At 43.1% G+C, this 18,742-nt stretch overlaps 1 protein-coding gene across 1 annotated transcript in view; it reads left to right on the forward strand.

Moving 5' to 3' along the window:
• Window positions 1-9,254: 9,254 nt before the first annotated feature.
• The window catches only part of plppr5b (phospholipid phosphatase related 5b), an 80,136-nt gene continuing 70,648 nt past the window's right edge, over window positions 9,255-18,742 (forward strand). The window contains exon 1 of the mRNA XM_084033827.1: window positions 9,255-9,624. Within this exon, the coding sequence (XP_083889953.1) occupies window positions 9,421-9,624 (204 nt within the window). The 5' untranslated portion in view covers window positions 9,255-9,420. The remainder of the gene's footprint in view (window positions 9,625-18,742) is intronic.

Genomic DNA, 18,742 nt, shown 5'->3' on the forward strand with positions numbered 1-18,742 from the left:
TGGCTGACAACTGCAGGGGACTCCAGGGGGTCCCCTGAAGCAGCCGTGAGCTATAAATCCCGGCGCCGCCGGAAGAACGCCCTCTTTCCACCGTAACTTGCGTTACAACAGGAGGTGAACATTACGTCTGCAGCGTTTTCCTTTGTCCTAGGCCGCAGTCTTTCCCCCAAACTCGCTGGACGAGCAACAGACTGTTTTACCCCTCTTTTCCTCTACTCGTTTTATTTTTCTTTTGTTTATCATTTTGGATCCCGAGGAGACCGCCATGACAGCACGACTCTCCTGTCCCCCGCGGAAAGAAGAAAAACTTTCTTCGTCCCAGCTGCCAGCAGAACGGATAACTCGACCCGTCTTTGTCTGAAATCAGCTGACTAAATCGCCGAGCCCCGCGATTGTTCATCGTTCCCTGCAGAAGGAAGAATTACTAGCGGTTTTCTTCAACTAATTGGATCCGGCGCTGAACGAGCGCCCACGAACTGCCGTCCGTTGCCTGCGTCAAGGAACGCCATCACCGCACGGGACGGAACCCTCACATCGACGCATCTCACATCGACAAAAGTAAGAGGCTATTTGTCTGGGCAGAAGCAGAGATTCGATAGTGTAGGACATGCTTGTAATTCTTGTTAATGTGTTTTAAATTCTGATCGCGGACCGCCGAGTCCGTTTGTTCATGTGCTGCTGTATTTGAATGCTGATCGGGTACCCACGCCGCTGGGTTGATTTCTGTAACAGTGTTTTCGACTAACCTCCGCCATATATGCGAGCTCAGAAAGCCTCTACTATCAGTTAAAAGACCGGTTTCACGGAATAAACGCCAGTTCATTCACGCGCGCCCGTGTGATAGCGGCACGCCTTCTGAGCCTCAGAATATCGCTCGCGCATTCTCTCTCTCTTTGTTTGTGTCCCGCTAACACACACACACACACATACGCCGCACACACGTGTCCTAAGCCAGCTGTTCCCGGCGGACGCTAGGGACATAACTACATCTGGTGGCTGCATCCGGCCATCTCTCGCTCTCTCTCTCTCTCCCTCTCTCGCTACTCCGTCGGACGTCAGTGGCTCCGCCCCTGAACGCTGTGAGGAATAGCTCCATCTGGTGGCCGCACATAGCCATCCCTCTCTCTCTCTCTCTCGCTCTCTCTCTCTCTCGACACACACGCACACACACGCACACGCACATGCACACGCACGCACACACATACGCACACACACACAATCCACGTGTGTCTCTCCTTCTGTTTAGCTTAGTTTTGTGTGTTAGGTAGTTGGGTAATGAGTAGGGTTGGGCATCGAGATCCGGTTCCAAATAGGAACCGGTTCCTAACCTCCGGTTCCGGAACCGTTAAGAAGCTGTTGGAATTGCGATCCTTTTTTTTTGGTTCTTAAACGTCCGCACTAGTCAGAAACGTAAACAATGGAGGGGGAAAGATACGCATTTTCCAGCTGGAAATACAAGCATTATTTCGACTTCATCTCAGCAAAAGATGGCAACATAAAGATTTGTTGTACACTCGTTGTGTTAACAACAAAGCGTTGTCTACTTTCAAGAATACAACGTCAAACTTGAAAAAACATTTAGAGTCACAGCATGGCACAACCACATTAAAAGAGCCGGTCCCGCCCGGTGATGGTGAAAAGGCGCAGCGTGTGAATAAACAAGACGAGTTCTCGATTTCACGGAGCTCCTGCTAACTCAGTCTGTGCTGAAATGCGAGCGGAGTCTCTCTTGAGTGTTTAGTGGAGAAATGTCTCGCTGCTTGCTGGCCCCGCCCCCTCCCTTCATCATCACGCCGCTCATACTTGAGGACTGTGCTCATTTGTTTCATAAAACCAATCCTTGCTGCTCTAATGCTGGTTCAATATTCATAAAATGTTCATTCATGATGTCACTGCCATTACAATATGCAAACAATTATTTAAGTTAAGTGAAGTCAAGAAAGACTGTCTTTATTTTTTTTATATAAAAACATGTATTTTCTATCAGGACATAGTTTTCCAGACTGTCCTCCTCGAGAAAACGACCACATAGGTCGTGTGTCAAGCACCGAATTACGACCATATGTTACGTTTCAAAATAGCGCGCCCTCTAGCGGTCAAGTAAATATCGACACTCCGGTGTCTCAGACGATCGCCCCCCGTCAATCATCGGCAGAGACCCCCCCCACACGTCGACCTAAACCTACCCCCCCCCCCCCCCCCCCCGCGCGTGCGCGGACGATCGCCCCCCGTCAATCATCGGCAGAGACCCCCCCCCACACGTCGACCTAAACCTACCCCCCCCCGCCCCCCCGTCAATCATCGGCAGAGACCCCCCCCACACGTCGACCTAAACCTACCCCCCTCCCCCCCCCGCGCGTGCGCGGACGATTGCCCCTCGTCAATCATCGGCAGAGACCCCCTCCACACGTCGACCTAACCCTAACCTTAACCACTACTATCGTTGCGGAAGAATCTCCGCAATACGCTCCCAGAGGTCGTATTTGAGGACGTGACACACGACCTATTTGGTCGTATGAGTTGGAGGGCTTGTTGTAGTTTTCAAGTGCAACTTAAAATGGATACATTGTTGATGTTACTGTTAAAAAAGCACATTAATAAAGTGAGTATTGGCAAAATCGGTAGTCTGATGCAGCTGTTGAATGTAACTAATAAAGTTACTTGTAATCTAACTTAGTTACTTTTTAAATCAAGTAGTCAGTAACTTAACTAAGTTACTTTTTAAAGGAGTAGTCAGATTACTTTTTCAAAGTAACTGTGGCAACACTGGACCTGTTGACCTGCACCTCAAAGAATCGGAATCGAGAATCGTTTAGAACAGGAATCGAAACAGAGGATCGGGATCGGGATCGGAATCGGAATCGGTAAAATCCAAACGATGCCCAACCCTAGTAATGAGGCTTTGTTAATTGCAGTGTTATTGATTGTGATCATTATTACTGATTTTAATAAATCTTATTATGTTATAACTAGCAGTCTCTTGTGCTTGTTGTGTATATGTCACTGGATAACAGCAGGTAGTGAATTTCACGCCCTTCTTAATTGTTAGATTGTTTTTATGCTTCCAATGATCACGATGATTGGCATGTGAGTATAAAACCTTTATATTGAGACTGAATACAGTTTTAGGTTATCTTTTCCCTGATCCCAGGGTGGTGCCCCGTTTATTCATGATTATATCATGATAATATATTAAATATAATTATTAATACCGATAATCATATTGATATTAATAATTAACTATTGATAACCAAATCTGCTCCTGCTACAACCCCAACACTTTACTCTGACTCCGGGACAGTTGAAATACATTTTTGGTGGTCTGGAGCCTAGTTGTATAATTATAATTATCAGAAAAAAAATTCTGCATCAGCAGGTCAGACTTCTTCAGGTCAGAATCTTCCACTCAAATTGCAATCAGTGCATCTCTTCCCTGCATGTATCTACGAGTATATAAATGCAATCTCCGTGAATACCACGCTGTACCACACAGGGTGCTGCTGCTCACTGTCCACCGAGTATATATTATGAATATACCGGTATTGTAAATATGTTGGATACTGGCTACCAGCTGCTTCAATAAAATAAAAAAACACAAGCAAGCTAAAAGTAAAAAAAGCCCAACCACAATATAGAGTGACATTCAGTGTTTTCCCTAGAATTTTTTTCAGGCCCGGTGGTACCCACCGAAAAAACCCTAAGCAGACGAGACGCGTGGGATGGTGTATTGGTGCAGTTGGATTAAGTCAGGTGGCACAGCAAGCAGTCTGCAATTCTGCAATTATAATATTTGCATTCAACATTTTTGTTCAACCAGAGTGTATTCAAGGTTTTCAAGGATTCAAGGAGAGAGTGACTTATTAAGGTGCCGGTTGATGGAAATGATCCAAAATTAGGGGCCGGAAAAATATGTCTGGAAAATGATGAGCATCACATTAATAGCTACAGATACTGTAAAACACTATAACGACATATGAGTGCATATATTGTCTTATTTTATCAAGTAAAATATAAGTTATAGGTTTACTCTACAGCTTATAGTTCATAGAAATTCAGGTAGAAATAGGTTAACTCAGAGTTCCACAGCTTATCAAAAAACAGTCCTTATTTTATTAACATAGGCACGATTCGGGTTCCCCCGCGGCTTTGCATTCACACTGCTCCAGCCCAAACGGGCTTTGGCCCGTTAGCCGGTTGTACATACGTCATCACGTCCTAATACTACACACGCATGGCTTGATGTTGTTTTTAAGGAGCGCCGTCTCTGCATATATTTCTCGACAACGCTCGAATGTGCGCACGAGCGGATCTGTGCGAGCAGGCAGCGCGAGGAAAGCGGATTTTGGACGGAGACACACAGCGGCATTTTTCTTATAAATGCACCGGTCCGGTTCCGGGTCCGGTACCGGTCCGGTTCCGGTACTGGTCCGGTTCCGCTCACACCACGAGTCTGAAGAGTGCAACAGCTTGTCAAAATACAGTGTCAACTTTCCTTGTTTTCAAAGTAGAAAGCGACATCGTGGTGGTTTAACGAGGCAGAGCGGCATCAGAACAACATCAAGCGCGTAAAGTACACGAAGAAGAACGTAGCGGGAGCGCGCGGCGAGGATTGTTGCGGCCGCGCGTCTTGTGGAGCAAGTCTACTGTGCTGCGCGAGGGCGCTCCTAATGTTTATTAATTCATGAATGAATTGATAGGTGGCTTATTTTTGGCGTATTGATATTTTTTTTGGCCTGGTGGCAGGTCTCCTTGGCCTGGCGGCCCCGCCAGGCCTGTACAATGGTAGGGGAAACACTAACATTAATCGCCACTGTAGCTCTTGCTTGGTTGTCAATAATCCAACATTCAGTCATTCTATGGGGGACATCATCAAAAAAAATCACGTCTTCGTTTGCTTTTGTCTCCTGTAGCAGAAATCATTGTGACAATGTGTGCATCGTACGCTGGAAGTGAACTTGGATGCATCACGTGTGTGTGTGTTTGTGTGTGTGTGTGTGTGTGTAGCCTAATCGGTGCCTCAGCAGCAGTGCAGCAGTGACTGTGGGACTCCTCGTAGGCTGAGCAGTAAAGTGACAGATGGACCTTTAGGTCGACAGGAGACCACGTTCACACCACTGCTTGCATGAACCGCCCTCTGATTGGCTGGATATGCAGCCTCCTTTCTGCATGATTGGTTTGTGTGTGTGTGTGTGTGTGTGTGTGTGTGTGTGTTTGTTTGTTTGTTTGTGTGTGTGTGTGTGATAACTAATAGATAAATAAATAACACACTGCATGTATGTACAAATGTGTGTGGTCTTGCTGCGATTCACCTATTATGTAAATATATGAGGTTATTAATACCATTATTGAAATCAGAACGTTATTATACAGAGAGAAATCATTGTCTCCATATGTTCATATATAACATGTTTTCTTTCACATGGGATGGAACATATGACTTGTGGAGACACATCCAGGAAAATCAGATCTTTTAACCATAGAAATGAGAAATTAGCTCAAATATATTTGCAACAGAAGCTTTCCTGGAAGTGCGTTTAATCTGCAGCATGATTCCTGTCGGGCTGATGTATGAAGTGTCACAGGCTGCAAATGTCTTTTTGGCCAGTGTCCCTTAAATTGCTGCAGCTGAAATTAAAGCTTTGGTCAGCACCAGGAATACTGACGTTTATTTGATTATGTACAATTTTCACATTTGTCCATATTCTGATAGTTCCTAAAAAGTGGAAAACTTAAGACAGATTTTTGTAAACATAGTAAATAAAATAAATAATATCGCAAAAAAAGAATAAAAAAAGTCTCCATGATAAATGTTGCATTTTTCACTCTAATGGTGTGGCCACAGTTAATGGAATTATTAACGTTTTCATTTAAAGTAAGAAAACTAAACAGGCAATATCTATGGAAGCCCTGAGAAAAAAGTAGACCGAAATATCTCAACAACTTTTGGATGGTTTGGCGTTCAATGTCTTGACATTTATGTTCTCCTGGATGTGTTGGAATGACTTTGCCGATCCTCTGACTTTTCCTCCCTCACCATCATCAAATCCTCCATATGTGAATTTGTCTTAGCATTTTTGGTTAATAACTAAATACCTGCAACACTGGATGGAAGCGCATCTTAATTTACATCTTATTTAGCAAATGTTCTTAAAATTCTGTTCAAACTTGTGCTACGTTTGAATGGAACTTCCAACTTGTCCAATACTGACGCTTGGTAATGAAGAAATGTAGTAATAAAGATGATCGTACCATCTGTTTGCTACTCTGTGAATACTCATCGAATGTCCCCCAAAGCCATAAGAAACATATCTTCCCCTACATTTTGAAATAGATCCTGGAAATGTTTCCTCATGAGGTATCAGAAGGTATCGTAATCATGGCCTGAAAAACTATAAACCCTGGTGGTTTATAGTTTTTTTATGCTGCTGTCAGTCTGATTGGACTGGATTCATAATATCTGTATTCTGTAATTAACAGTTTTATGTAGGGAAATGCATCATTAGACATCTGTCTGGCGTGTTTGATCATAAAACCTGAAGTATATAGATCTGGCCCAGTTGGTGTTACAATGTGGAGTGATGACAGAGGGAATCGGTGATGGCGGCTATTACTCAGAGCTGTCAGCGTGCACCCTCGTGACTCCTCACACTCTCTGCATCTCCATCTCCATCTCTGTCCGTCGCCCCGTCTCCATCCGTCTTTCTGTCTCCTCCTGACAGCCTTCACTTATGGATTTCAGCATGTCAGTGAAGCACATAAATGCATCTCCCGGGTTTGGAGGAGAAAGAAAAGGCAGTGTGCAGAGTATGAAATAAGATGATGCTTCAACGGTCCATGTGGGGAAACGGGGTCGCTAAAGCAACGGAGGGAAAACAGATAAAGAAAAAGCAAATATAACTAACAACCAAGCCGGCAGTTGGTATTGAACGTAACAGAACCGTTCCAGCTTGTCAGGAAGTAGAAAAGTGTGAAGAGTTATGAAGGAGGGCAAACAGCAGGGGAACATAGTGAGACAACTTTTTGAATGTATGGCAAACATAAAACTGGAGTTCATGAGACACTGCATGAGTGAGGAATTATTGATAAGATGCGGTTCCCATGTCATTATTGGAGCTGGCAGGGTGCATGGATAATGGTCTCTGCTTACTCCGTTCTGAAGCTCTAGAAACACTTGAAACGAGTGAGGATGACACGGCCCAGTCACCAGGAAATATGGTGGCATTATACACTTCTGCAAATCATGTGTTCAAGTAGAAATTACACAAAATATAAAGTTTTAATGTTCCCTCAAAGTTTCCATAGTGTGGCCACTGTGTGACTGGAGGGGACAGAATGAGACAGAGCTGATGTGTTACGGCAGAAACACACCAAGCAGTGGTAAAGCAGGCCACTGTGATGTGTGAACTACCATAGTTGTAGTATTCTAAAGTGTGCGTTATGAATGGTATTCATCATCCATCCATCCATCCATCCATCCATCCATTTTCTACCGCTTATCCTGTATTCAGGGTCACGGGGGGGCTGGAGCCGATCACAGCTGTCATTGGGCGAAGGCAGGGTACACCCTGGACAGGACGCCAGTCTATCACAGGGCCGACATGTAGAGACAGACAACCATTCACGCTCACATTGGTATTCATCATTATTAATATAGTTCATTATTAATAAAATATCAATGGATAGTCGTCCAAACCAGGCAGCACTGTCCGTTTCTGAGACATGATACCAAAATTGAAGTGCCTTGAATTTGCATTCTCTCTGCTGGCCATCAGGGGGCGACTCAGCAAAAGAGAAGTCTGATTGCATGCAAGCCAATGATAAAATGGTCCTACTTCTCTCTTGATGTATTATCTCAGTAAACATTGTAAACATGAGTTTATGGTCTCAATCTCTAGTTTCAAGTCTTCTTCAATCCAGCATGATGTTCATTTAGTACACTATGGTCCATTTAGAGTCAGACAGACCAGAAAGCAGGGGATGCTTTAGGGGGCGGGGCTACCCTGTGATTGACAGGGTGCTACGTTACCAATGCAGTTAGCTTCTAAGATGACTTTAACACTTAGCTGTAAAGTTGACCATGAATTATGAAGCTGATTTCTCATCAGCTTCACACCAGAATCCACATGGATGCAGATCCAGTAAGGTTGCTGCTCTGCTGCTTGTGTTCTTCAGACCCACCTGTTGCTTCTTCACAGTCCAAATATGGTCACTTCCTTCACTGGTTGCAAAAACTCCAAGATGCGGACGGACAAAATCTAAGATAGCAACGGCCAAATTAATGACCTCAAGGCTTCCAAAACGTAGTCCACAAACCAATGGAGACGTAACCATGACTACGTCCACTCCTTATACAGACTAGCTCCAAACCCAATGTGCTGCAGCCGTTCGATACTGCAGCCATGTGCTGCCAAATGAAAAGTTGGGGCTGCCGATCAATAAAAAAACTCTTGTGATTCTTGTCGTGTTGACTTACCTTACAAAGAATGTCTTCCCACCTGAAACACACACATTCTATTTCTGTGGCCGCTTTGGTTCCTTTAAAAATAACAACTCTCCTTACGGTTTCCTTCTGCAACAAAACTACTTGATTACTTGGTACGGCTGCAGAAAAGATTGTGGTTTGGGTTGTTATATAAAAATAGGTATGCTTGTTATATAATTATAGCTTTGAATTTAAGTAAGCCTTTTGAATTAATGCAAAGTATCGGAACACGTTTCTGCCCGCAAGCAATACATTGCAACTTGTTACAGACGCACACCGTACAGAACATCAGCTGTGACATCATGCAGCTTCTGTTCACTTTTATGAATCGACTCATTTCTCTGATGAAATAAAGGCCGACTTCGGAGCTTCAGCTTCTGCCAGTGTTCAACAGAGACAGAAACTCCCTCCCCCCTTTCTCTTTTTACCCTTTCTCCTTTCATTCTCTGCTCCTGAGTTGCTTAAACATGGCAACACACACACACACACACACACACACACACACACACAAAGATGGAGCTGTCAATCCTTCTATTTGCCTACGCGTCCCTCTAATCTGTCTCTCTCACTCACTCACATGAGAGAGGGGGGGTTAGCCAAGCCTCTTCATCTCTTTCATGCTTGCACACCCTCACTCGCCCGCTGGCTCTCCCTCCCTCCTTCCCTCCCTCTCTCTCTCTCTCTCTCTCTCTCTATCTCTCTCTCTCACACACACATACAGGCTGTAGTCACAGCGGCAGCAGCCAGCAGAGGAAGCCAGGGCGAGCGAGCCTCCGCTGCGGTCAGAGAGCGGCTCATCGCGTGCAGCTGAGCCGTCATGAGCCGGTCACCGGGAGTCGGTACCACCGGGGAGGAGGAGGAGGCTGGGTAGGAGAGAGAAGGGGGGAGAGAGGAAGGCTTTTGTTCTAATTAAATGTCTCTCGCTCTCTGTCTGCATCATGCTGTACTTCCAGCTGGTGATCATGGCCGGGACCGTCATGCTGGCCTACTACTTTGAGTACACCGACACCTTCAGCGTGCACGTGCAGGGCTTTTTCTGCTACGACACCACGTACACCAAACCCTACCTGGGACCGGAGGACAGCAGCGCCGTCCCACCCATCCTGCTGTACGCCTTGGTGGCGGGGCTGCCCACGCTGCTGGTGAGTGCACTCTTCATCAGCCAACTTCACCCAGCAGACCTGTAGGCTCGCCGATGGCACCATTATCAAATTCCCTAGACATTGATTTAAATAGAAGATCAATTGGTTGTTCTTCGTAGCTGGGCTATTATCACATAATGATCACTGTAGTGCTGGAGTATTAGTTGATAAATTAATCAGCCCACAAAGTGAATAATGAATCATTTATTCGGGTCATTTGCTGTGACATTCTTGGGTTGCAGCATCTTGAATGTGAGCTTCTGCTGCTTTTCTCTGGTTGATAAAATTGCAAACTGATAATGTTGCACTCATGGTTGGACAAAATGTATAAAGGTGTATAGATGAGGACATTTAGAGATGTCATATCGAGTTGTAGGATCTTGACAATACATTCTAAAACATAACATATTTATTAGTTACTTCCCAAGATTATTGCATTGATAAAAAATGTTAAAAAATCAGACACACACTCAAAATCAGAATTCAGAATGAATATAAATGCTTCTCTTGAGAGCACAGCCCCGATGTAGATTACTGCTGACTTTTGCTCCTGCAAAAAAAACTGTCAGGAAGCAAATTTAGAATATCACATCAGGTCAAACATGAGTTATTAGCTGTGACCAGAAGAAACATCATGATATCCTCCTCTCTTTAAGATAGTCTTTTAGATTACTGCCGATGTCAAAAATGACAAGATCAAATATAAAATGGCAGATTCAGACAGCCTCCCAATAACTCACTGCACAAGATTAATGTGACAGCTATTTCTTTATCTGTATTCATTCGTCCTCTTCAAAATGCACCAAGAAGGATGATCAATTATTAGCAGCCATCTCGGGGGGGAATATCGTTGATATCGGGTCTCCATGGAGACTACTTTACCCTGATCTTTGCCCCATGATGTCATGTTCAAATGGCTTTTAGAAGCTGAGATGAGCTGAGTGGAATATTGATCTTCATGATTCTTACGAAGATGTTTTTTTTTTAATCATTGCGTTAATTAATTTATTTTTGGCCACTTGGGGTCAGCATAACAAGCTGTAGAGGTTCACAGAGCTCAAATGAACTTTTTGTCAAAGAATGCTCAGCATGAGCTTGCCCTTCTCTACGCACCTCGACATTGTGGTTGGATTGTGAGACGATGATGGAATAGACATTGGTTGATGTGCCCGTATAGCTTTGAAATAGTCATTTTGTTTTGTGAGATACAGTTTCCACTCGGTTCATCTCGCTCACATGAAGAACTGTCAAACGTGATGCAGCTGACAAACTGAACTGTTCATCACAGTCTACATGGTCCGATCCTGCTGACTTTACCCATGACCGTACCACAAAGGAAATGTTATTTTATACCTTCTTACCTTTTATTATGATCACTAATTCAAAGGATCAGATTCACCGTTCATCACCAAAGAATCTTCCTGGCAAGCTGAATAAACCACCCTCTCATTAGCTCTGCCAATTAGGAGCTGATTGCGGGATGAGGTTATGAAACGCAGCTGATGGCGGTGCAGTGCACCTTGAATCATAAGTGCAGTGATTAGTGCTGCCGTCGCTGGTTTGTGGCGCGTTTCCACGCAGTGACCGGGTCTGGCTGCATGTAGGATTGTCTGCAAGCCTCTGTGTCTGTCTCAGCTGGACGTCTGCCTGCATGTCTGTCTAAAACCCCCACACACACACACACTCACACACAAACAGCTGAAATCACTGCACACAGCACAGAGTTGATATTATTAATATTATATTATTTTATTATTATTATACATATTATATGGATCTTATATAACCAGAGTTAGCACATTTGTGTCTCCTCTGCTGCCCTGTGAGTTTCTTTTTGAAAGCATTCTGAATTTACACCTCATACTTCGTTTGTATGTGATTTAGTGGGGATGTTCTCATTCAGACTGTAGTGTAGACGGCTTCAGAGCATCATGGGCCTGGATGTGGACCAAACATGAGAGACGGGATCTTACAGAACACCATCGCAAAAAAGCATTTATTTTAAGCAAATAGTTTTGTTGCCTAAAGCTGACCTAAGTACTTTTGCCTCATAAGTCACCCTAAAAACTTAGTAAACCTACCTTGCAAGTTTATTTTGAAGAGACTCTATGCATATAACAAGTGAAAACGGCATGTCTCCTGTGAACACAGACGTTTATTTTGAAAAGACACGAGGCATGAGCAGGTCTAAAACCGATGCTTGGGAGATGTAGTGTCATAGTTTGAAGCCTGGGGCCATTACCAAGTGTCGTTATTTGACGAATGCCCCTTTTGTCCTTCAACTTGCTGTGCAGGAAGGCTCATGGGTATTGTAGTTGTAGACCCATCCGCCAAAATAATGGGGGGGGGGGGGCATATCCATCAGAAATCAAGGTGAAATAATAAAAACTGGTGGCCATACCATAAACCAATAGCATCATTATGTTATCCGGGAGATTCATGTACTTGGACAAAACTCCAGATGCTACAGTCAACAGCACAGAGAATGTCTCAGTTCCTCTGTATAACCCTCAGATTCCCTTCTGACGCCGTGTGTCTGCACAGAAGGACACATCCTTGAAAAGTGTGAAAGAAGTTGTTGCTCAGTCGTTCACACTAAGACTTCCATTTAATAAGAAAATGATTCGTTGAGTGTTGTCAAGGGTAGAGGCACGCTTTTATTAATCTAGTTTACTCACAGAGGGAATCAAAGCAGTGACGTCCCACGTGTTTCAAAATGATCCCTCTTATCCACCACATCAACCAATATTGCCTTTTACTGTCACCTTCCTGACTTTCTAGATGAAATCCCTGCTGTGCATTATCTTTCACTGTAGGAATTACATGTGTGATATGGAAGTAGGCCCCTCTTTAGCTGCTTTGGCTGGGCTGACTCATATATTGCCTTAACGCAGGTCATTTACTTCAACATTGCGATGGTAAGGATATGAAATAATAAATAGGACAGACATTTTCATATCATTTTGACTAACCCTACTATTGTTTATCCTCCCATTATAAACAATTTATTATTATTAGAGAACCAGATACTTAGTTGTCTAATATTTGCATTATTAATACAATGGTGGTGGGAAATACATGATATTAGCTATATCCAGATCCACTGGTCCAGTTTAGCAGGTGGTGACAATGGGGACAAGGAGATGGCATGGTGAGAGGAGCAGTGGGCATTTCATCCTAAAGCTAGGGTGTCATTTATTTTAGAATGGGTTTTCATTACATTTGTTGAAATGCTCTCTCCATGCCAACAGCAATCACTATAAATTCAAATAACTCCAGTGTCCTGTCCAATCATTTCATGCAGGCCAAATGAAGACGTACATGCAGTGAGTGCACTGTCCGTAAAAGATTTTACATCACCAGAATATTCCACAAGTAGCAAGCTTGACAGCTGGGAGTACTTACAATATCCATATTCGTTGTTCACGTTCATAATTATTATTTTGGGCGAGAGTGGCTTCTGAGGGAGCCTGAAGGAACTTGGTAGATTTAGCAACTTTCAGAGCTATTGCTGCTCGTGCGTTCATTGGAAAAGAGGCAACAGTGGATCTAGGTGACTGATACGGGGCGTGATGTAGCATATCTCTAGCTTTGACAGTGCAGCAGTATTGACATTGTCGACATGTTATCCCCTGTATGCGGTTGTAGATGTTATACTGTGCTGCCCCCCGCTGCCATTACAAGTGTTTTTTGACATTTGACACATCCTCAATCCTGCCAATCATGTACCGATAGAGTACATAATTGGCAGCTGGAAAATCATAGAATATTCCATGTAACCGGTAGCGTTCCCAGCTGAGGTCAGGCTGCTTTAGAGGCAGACGTGAAAACATCCATTGTGCAGGCTGGGTAGGAAACCAAGTTGACTTGTTAGAAGTCACTCGTCAGTTGTCCCAGCACAGACTGATTTATTCATTTCAATGTCTGTGGTTTGAAGCCATGTCAGTCAGTTGCCATGGAAGTGTAAAACAGATGATGTTTTTCCAAAAGAGAATAGAACATGTTGGTTAACACTGCTGTGTGTTATGTTACTATTTTGAATGTGCATTAAGTATAAAGGTTTTTTTCCCCCTTACAATGTGAATGAGTTGTACGTGAATGCAACTTATAGGATAAAAGGTTTCTAATTGGTGGTAATAATAAAAGAGCTATTGCTGCATTCATGACAACGTCCAGTAAGAAGCTGCAGGCGTGGGACTGAACAAGCAAAATTATGATTAAAACATCTAAGATGTTGATAAATTGTGCTCATTTCCAGTGGACTTCATTCATGCAAATTCAAATATGTGTCAGCAGCTTACAGGAAAAATATAAAAAACTGACAAACAAATGCATCCACACATTCCTCATTACCCTCATCATCCAAGATGTTAGTGGTGGAGAAGACAACAGGGCATCCATCTTGGTCTCCAGCTCCACTCTGTGAAGACCAAAAACAGCAGCGGCGGGAGTGTGTTACAAAACATTGGCTCCCACTGTTCTCAGTAAACTATTTTCTTTCCAAGAATAAAAGTGCCATAATGATGGATGTGCATCTGCACAGCAGAGAGTTTGGCACAAGGCCACCGCCTGCAGCACCTGGCAACTGAAAGGAAAATCCATCTGAAAACTCTGGTTTAAAAGTACAACTAATGACAGTAAACAATGACTCCCTGGACCTATTTGTTTTTTTTTTTTCCTTTTTGGCTATTTGTTCCCCTTTCCTGTGAATATATTCCAAGACAAAGACAAAAGTCCTCATACAACAACCAGTTGGCACTGCCAATAAGGTGTCACATAATGCAGCTTGGTCATTGCACCTTGGTGTCTGACATTGATGTTAGACTGTATATAAGAAGAGGAACCCATTGGTTTGTGGACTACGGTTTGAAACCTTAAGTTCAGCTCCAACCAAAGTGGGGAAAAAATGGATACATTGGAAAGAAATGAAGGGAACACATAGATCACACATTATTCAAGTTGAAAATCATTACTGCTGTACATTGTAGAATTTGTTCAGAACAATATGACATGACAAAGGTCAGTGGAAACCAAAATCATCAACCCACTGAGGGCACGATTATAAATTTCACCAATAATCAAAGTAAAACATTGAAATCACAGACTGATCCAATTTGTGTGAATTTTATCATGGCAACTCAGAATGTGAGTATTGTTTTTGACCCCAATGTGCCTGTATGGACTCCCTACAACGCCTGGGCTCCTGATGAGATGGCGGATGGCGTCCTGAGAGATCTCCTCCCAGACCTGGATCAGGGCATCAGTGACCTCCTGGACAGTCTGTGGTGATACTTGGTGGCGACAGATGCACTGATACATAACTTTTTCTCAATTGGATTGGATTGGATTGAGGTCAGGGGAACGTGAGGGCCAGTCAATGGCATCATTGCCTTTGTCATCCAGGAACCACCTACACACTCTGGATACATGATGCTGAGCTAGTTCTGCAACAGGAACCCATGGGCCACTGGACCAGGAGGAACCCAGGGCCCCCTGCACCAGCATAAGGTCTGACAAAGGATCTGAAGTTATCATCCCAGTACCTAGCAGTAATCAGGGTACCGTTGACTATGACATGGAGTCTGTTTCTGACCAACAATTTGGTCAGAAACATGCACACTACCAGCCTGCTGGAGGCCATTTTGTAGGACTCTGGTAGAACTCCTCCTGTTCCTCCTCCACAGTTTACTGAAAATAATTTGGTCTGAACAAATTTTAACTGTGCCCCAATTCAGCTGCATTTGAAGTCTGTATGCGTCTGCAACAACGCTGTCCCGATTTGGAAGACTTTTTTAAATGCAGCCCAGAAATGTGGCCTTTTTTGCGTGGATTCAGATGATCCGTCTGATGGATCCTTCACAACTCAACTTATCCCGCAATTCGCCGTGCATATTGTGCCAATTGGATTTTTTTCAACATGGCGTATATGATCAGCAGCAGGAGATGTGGCAGAATACACTTTTAAATGTAAGTACAGAAAATCCTCTGCAGTCCAGACTATCTCATTTTGGAGACTGCTTGGTCCAGCCTTGGCAAAGGCCATGTCTTTTGCAGACCGAAGGATGCGGCTGCTTGCACGGTGGTGTAGTGTTTAGCACTGTCACCTCACAGGAAGAGGGTTCTCTTCATGGGTTCTCACTGGGTTCTCCGGCCTCCTCTCACAGTCCAAAGACATGCAGGATGGGGATAGGTCAATTGATGACTCTAAATTGCCCGTAGGTGTGAATGTAAGAGTATGAGAGTATCACATGTCAGCCCTGTGATAGACTGGTTACCTGTCTGTCTCTACATGTCAGCCCTGTGATAGACTGGTTTCCTGTCTGTCTCTACATGTCAGCCCTGTGATAGACTGGTTACCTGTCCAGGGTGTACCTTGCCTTTGCCCAATGTCAGCTGGGATCTGCTCCAGCCCCCCCACCACCCTAAACAGCCTGGAAAGTGGTTGACGATGGATGGATGGATGACTGTCAGCTACTGTTCTTGGACCAGTAGCTAAAGGGCACACCCATTGCCCCCTTACTGGTCTTGCTTGTAGTCTCATTGAAGGGGATATGTCTTTCATCTGCTAGCATTTAATCTTGGAAGTCATCTTCATTTCATTGTTCAGTTTGAAGGGCACTGATGTTCTATCCAATCAGAACTGTAACAGGGTTTATGGATCATATGACTTGTTAATTATGTTCTGGTACTTTCTCATAATTTGTTCTCATAAAAAGAGATCTTGGTCATTTTTTAAAGATCAATCTATTCTGTCCTTCATTTTAAATGGATGAATCAGTTTGTATTTTTGTAGTGCTAAGACTATGCGGCACATGTTCTGTTGCTGCATTGTATAGTTTCTCACATGTTTGGACATCCAGTGTGTTTTTTGAGTGCAGTCTTGCATAAAACTACTTGGGTGTGCAGACAATGCAAAGGGCCTTCACTGTTTCTTTTCTGAAGCAGTTGAAGGATTGGAGGGTCTGCCCCTCCACCTTCACTTTCTTCATGCACTCATCAATGGCCTTCACCTACAGATACATTGGCCATCAAATCACCTGCTGGCAAGCGAAAACAAATTATAGACTTGAATTATAGAAGTTAAATTGTTCTTGCTTTGCAGCAGGTGATCTGACCTTCTCATTTCCAGTCTTCCAACACATGCTGCTTTGAAAGTGCAGAATACATTATAGATTATACGTTATACCGAGTGGCATTTGAATTAAGTTTCAATTGTAATGAGGCTACTCGGACAGAATAATGAATAAATTGCAGAACATATGAATAAAGTAAGCCATCAGTGTTCCCCCAGCTCTCTGTGTCAATTCATGCAAATACGTTTTACACCAAATACACAGTTTAACCAAATGACTTTAACAATTTATCTTATTTAAAAAGTTAACTGTCTACTGCACAGCAGAAAAACACAAACCTGTGTCAGCATCACTGTAATGGTGGACAATGTTTGGTGGAAAATGTTATTGCTGCTTTCTATCCAGTGAAAATTGTTTTGAAATGTGCCTTCTAATGTGTAGTTGGAATTTCAACGGTCTGATAGTAAGTTTTTCAGACCAGCAAAGGGTTATCACACGGGTTTGGTTGAACATATCAAAGGCTTAAATAGATAACTATATTCTAGATGTGTTTATTGACAAGACAGTTTGCTTTGTTTACAGTTAGTTTTGTTCATAGTTATGTTAACAGTTATGTTAACAGTTAGCCCATTTACATGTGTTTGCAGTTAGTTGTGTTTGCAGTTTGTTGCTAATGTTGAAGCTAACTTCAACATTTGTTGGTAGTCTGAGTCTGAGTCTCAAAGGATAATTCTGGTTAATTAATTAATTAATTAATTAATTAATTAATTAATAAATACCCATTTAGTCAACAGCTGAGAACATGACAAAATGACAAGCAGTCAGAACGTTTGTACAAATAAACATTTCAACACTCGCAAGCATCAATAATAATAATAATAACATTGAATAAATAATCTTTTTTTGGCGTTAGTCTTTCAGAAAAGATGCCAACATGAAAAAACCAGACAGGAGAAGTGTTGAGCAGAGGAGGCCGAGATAGGCCTACTCTCCACCCACACTCACTGCAATAGCCAAGAATTGAAGGCAGCTGTGAAACAGGTTGTGTTGTGACTAAGTGTTCAAGGTCACCGGTGAACATGAAGGGAATCACCAGCTGCAGTAAAAATAGACAAGCAGGGTCTGAGAAACTATAAATCAGAGCCGATTCAAGGATGATTCTCATTGAAATGCAATAAACATCTAATGTTATCTACCAAATCTCTGAGTGGATTTGCTCAAAACTGGAAATATTTTAATAACTGTGAGCAAATATATTGATTATACAATCCTTAAAAAATAAACTTGACTGAAAAAGACTTAATTGATCATCACAGTGCTCTCCATAATGAGTTTGCTGAATTGGTTTATAGAAGAGTAGGCCTATTCCCTTAATAACCAGGCAGTTCTCACAGTAATAACCGTCTTAAAAACAAGCTGAACGTTGAAGCCTGATTATGGTATCAGTCACTTGATTAGAGGGAATGTCTGAAATACCTTGCTGTTTCTTCTGCTGCCTGTGAACACAGTTTGCTTTGTGAAGGATAAAACAGACAGTAAAGGGAATTGGATCATGAGTTGAATCACTCACATCAGCTACTTGCAGTTTCTGCAACTGTCTATTGTATTGGATTTCTATTGCCTCTAAAAGACTCTCAACATGGCGAGGGGTGAGCCAGCAGTAAGCCGCTAACAGCGATAACCGTACAAACTGGCAACAGTGCTGACAGAGCTAACAGTGTTTACTTGAAGGGGAACCGGAGGGTGGCTGCTGTTGGTAGGGATGACATTATCAGCTGTTCGCCGTATGAGAGGAGTATGCAGCGGTGGCTGGGAGCTTAAGAGTAGGGCACGCTCACCGGCAAAAACACGGAAAGGCACTCCGCATGTCAACAACGCAAGAAGAAGCTCTGATAACAATGCACACAGAGGGAATGTGACTTAATTCTTTGCTCAGAGAGACATTTCTGCACATCTTTACATAGCTAGTTGTTTGCTTTAATTTATTGCTAGGCTAGCATACCATATTTAGGAAGGCATAAGGTCATGTTTCTACTCGATCTGTC

Source organism: Eutrigla gurnardus, assembly GCF_963514095.1.
Source record: "Eutrigla gurnardus genome assembly, chromosome: 18".
Taxonomy (NCBI): Eukaryota; Metazoa; Chordata; class Actinopteri; order Perciformes; family Triglidae; genus Eutrigla; species Eutrigla gurnardus.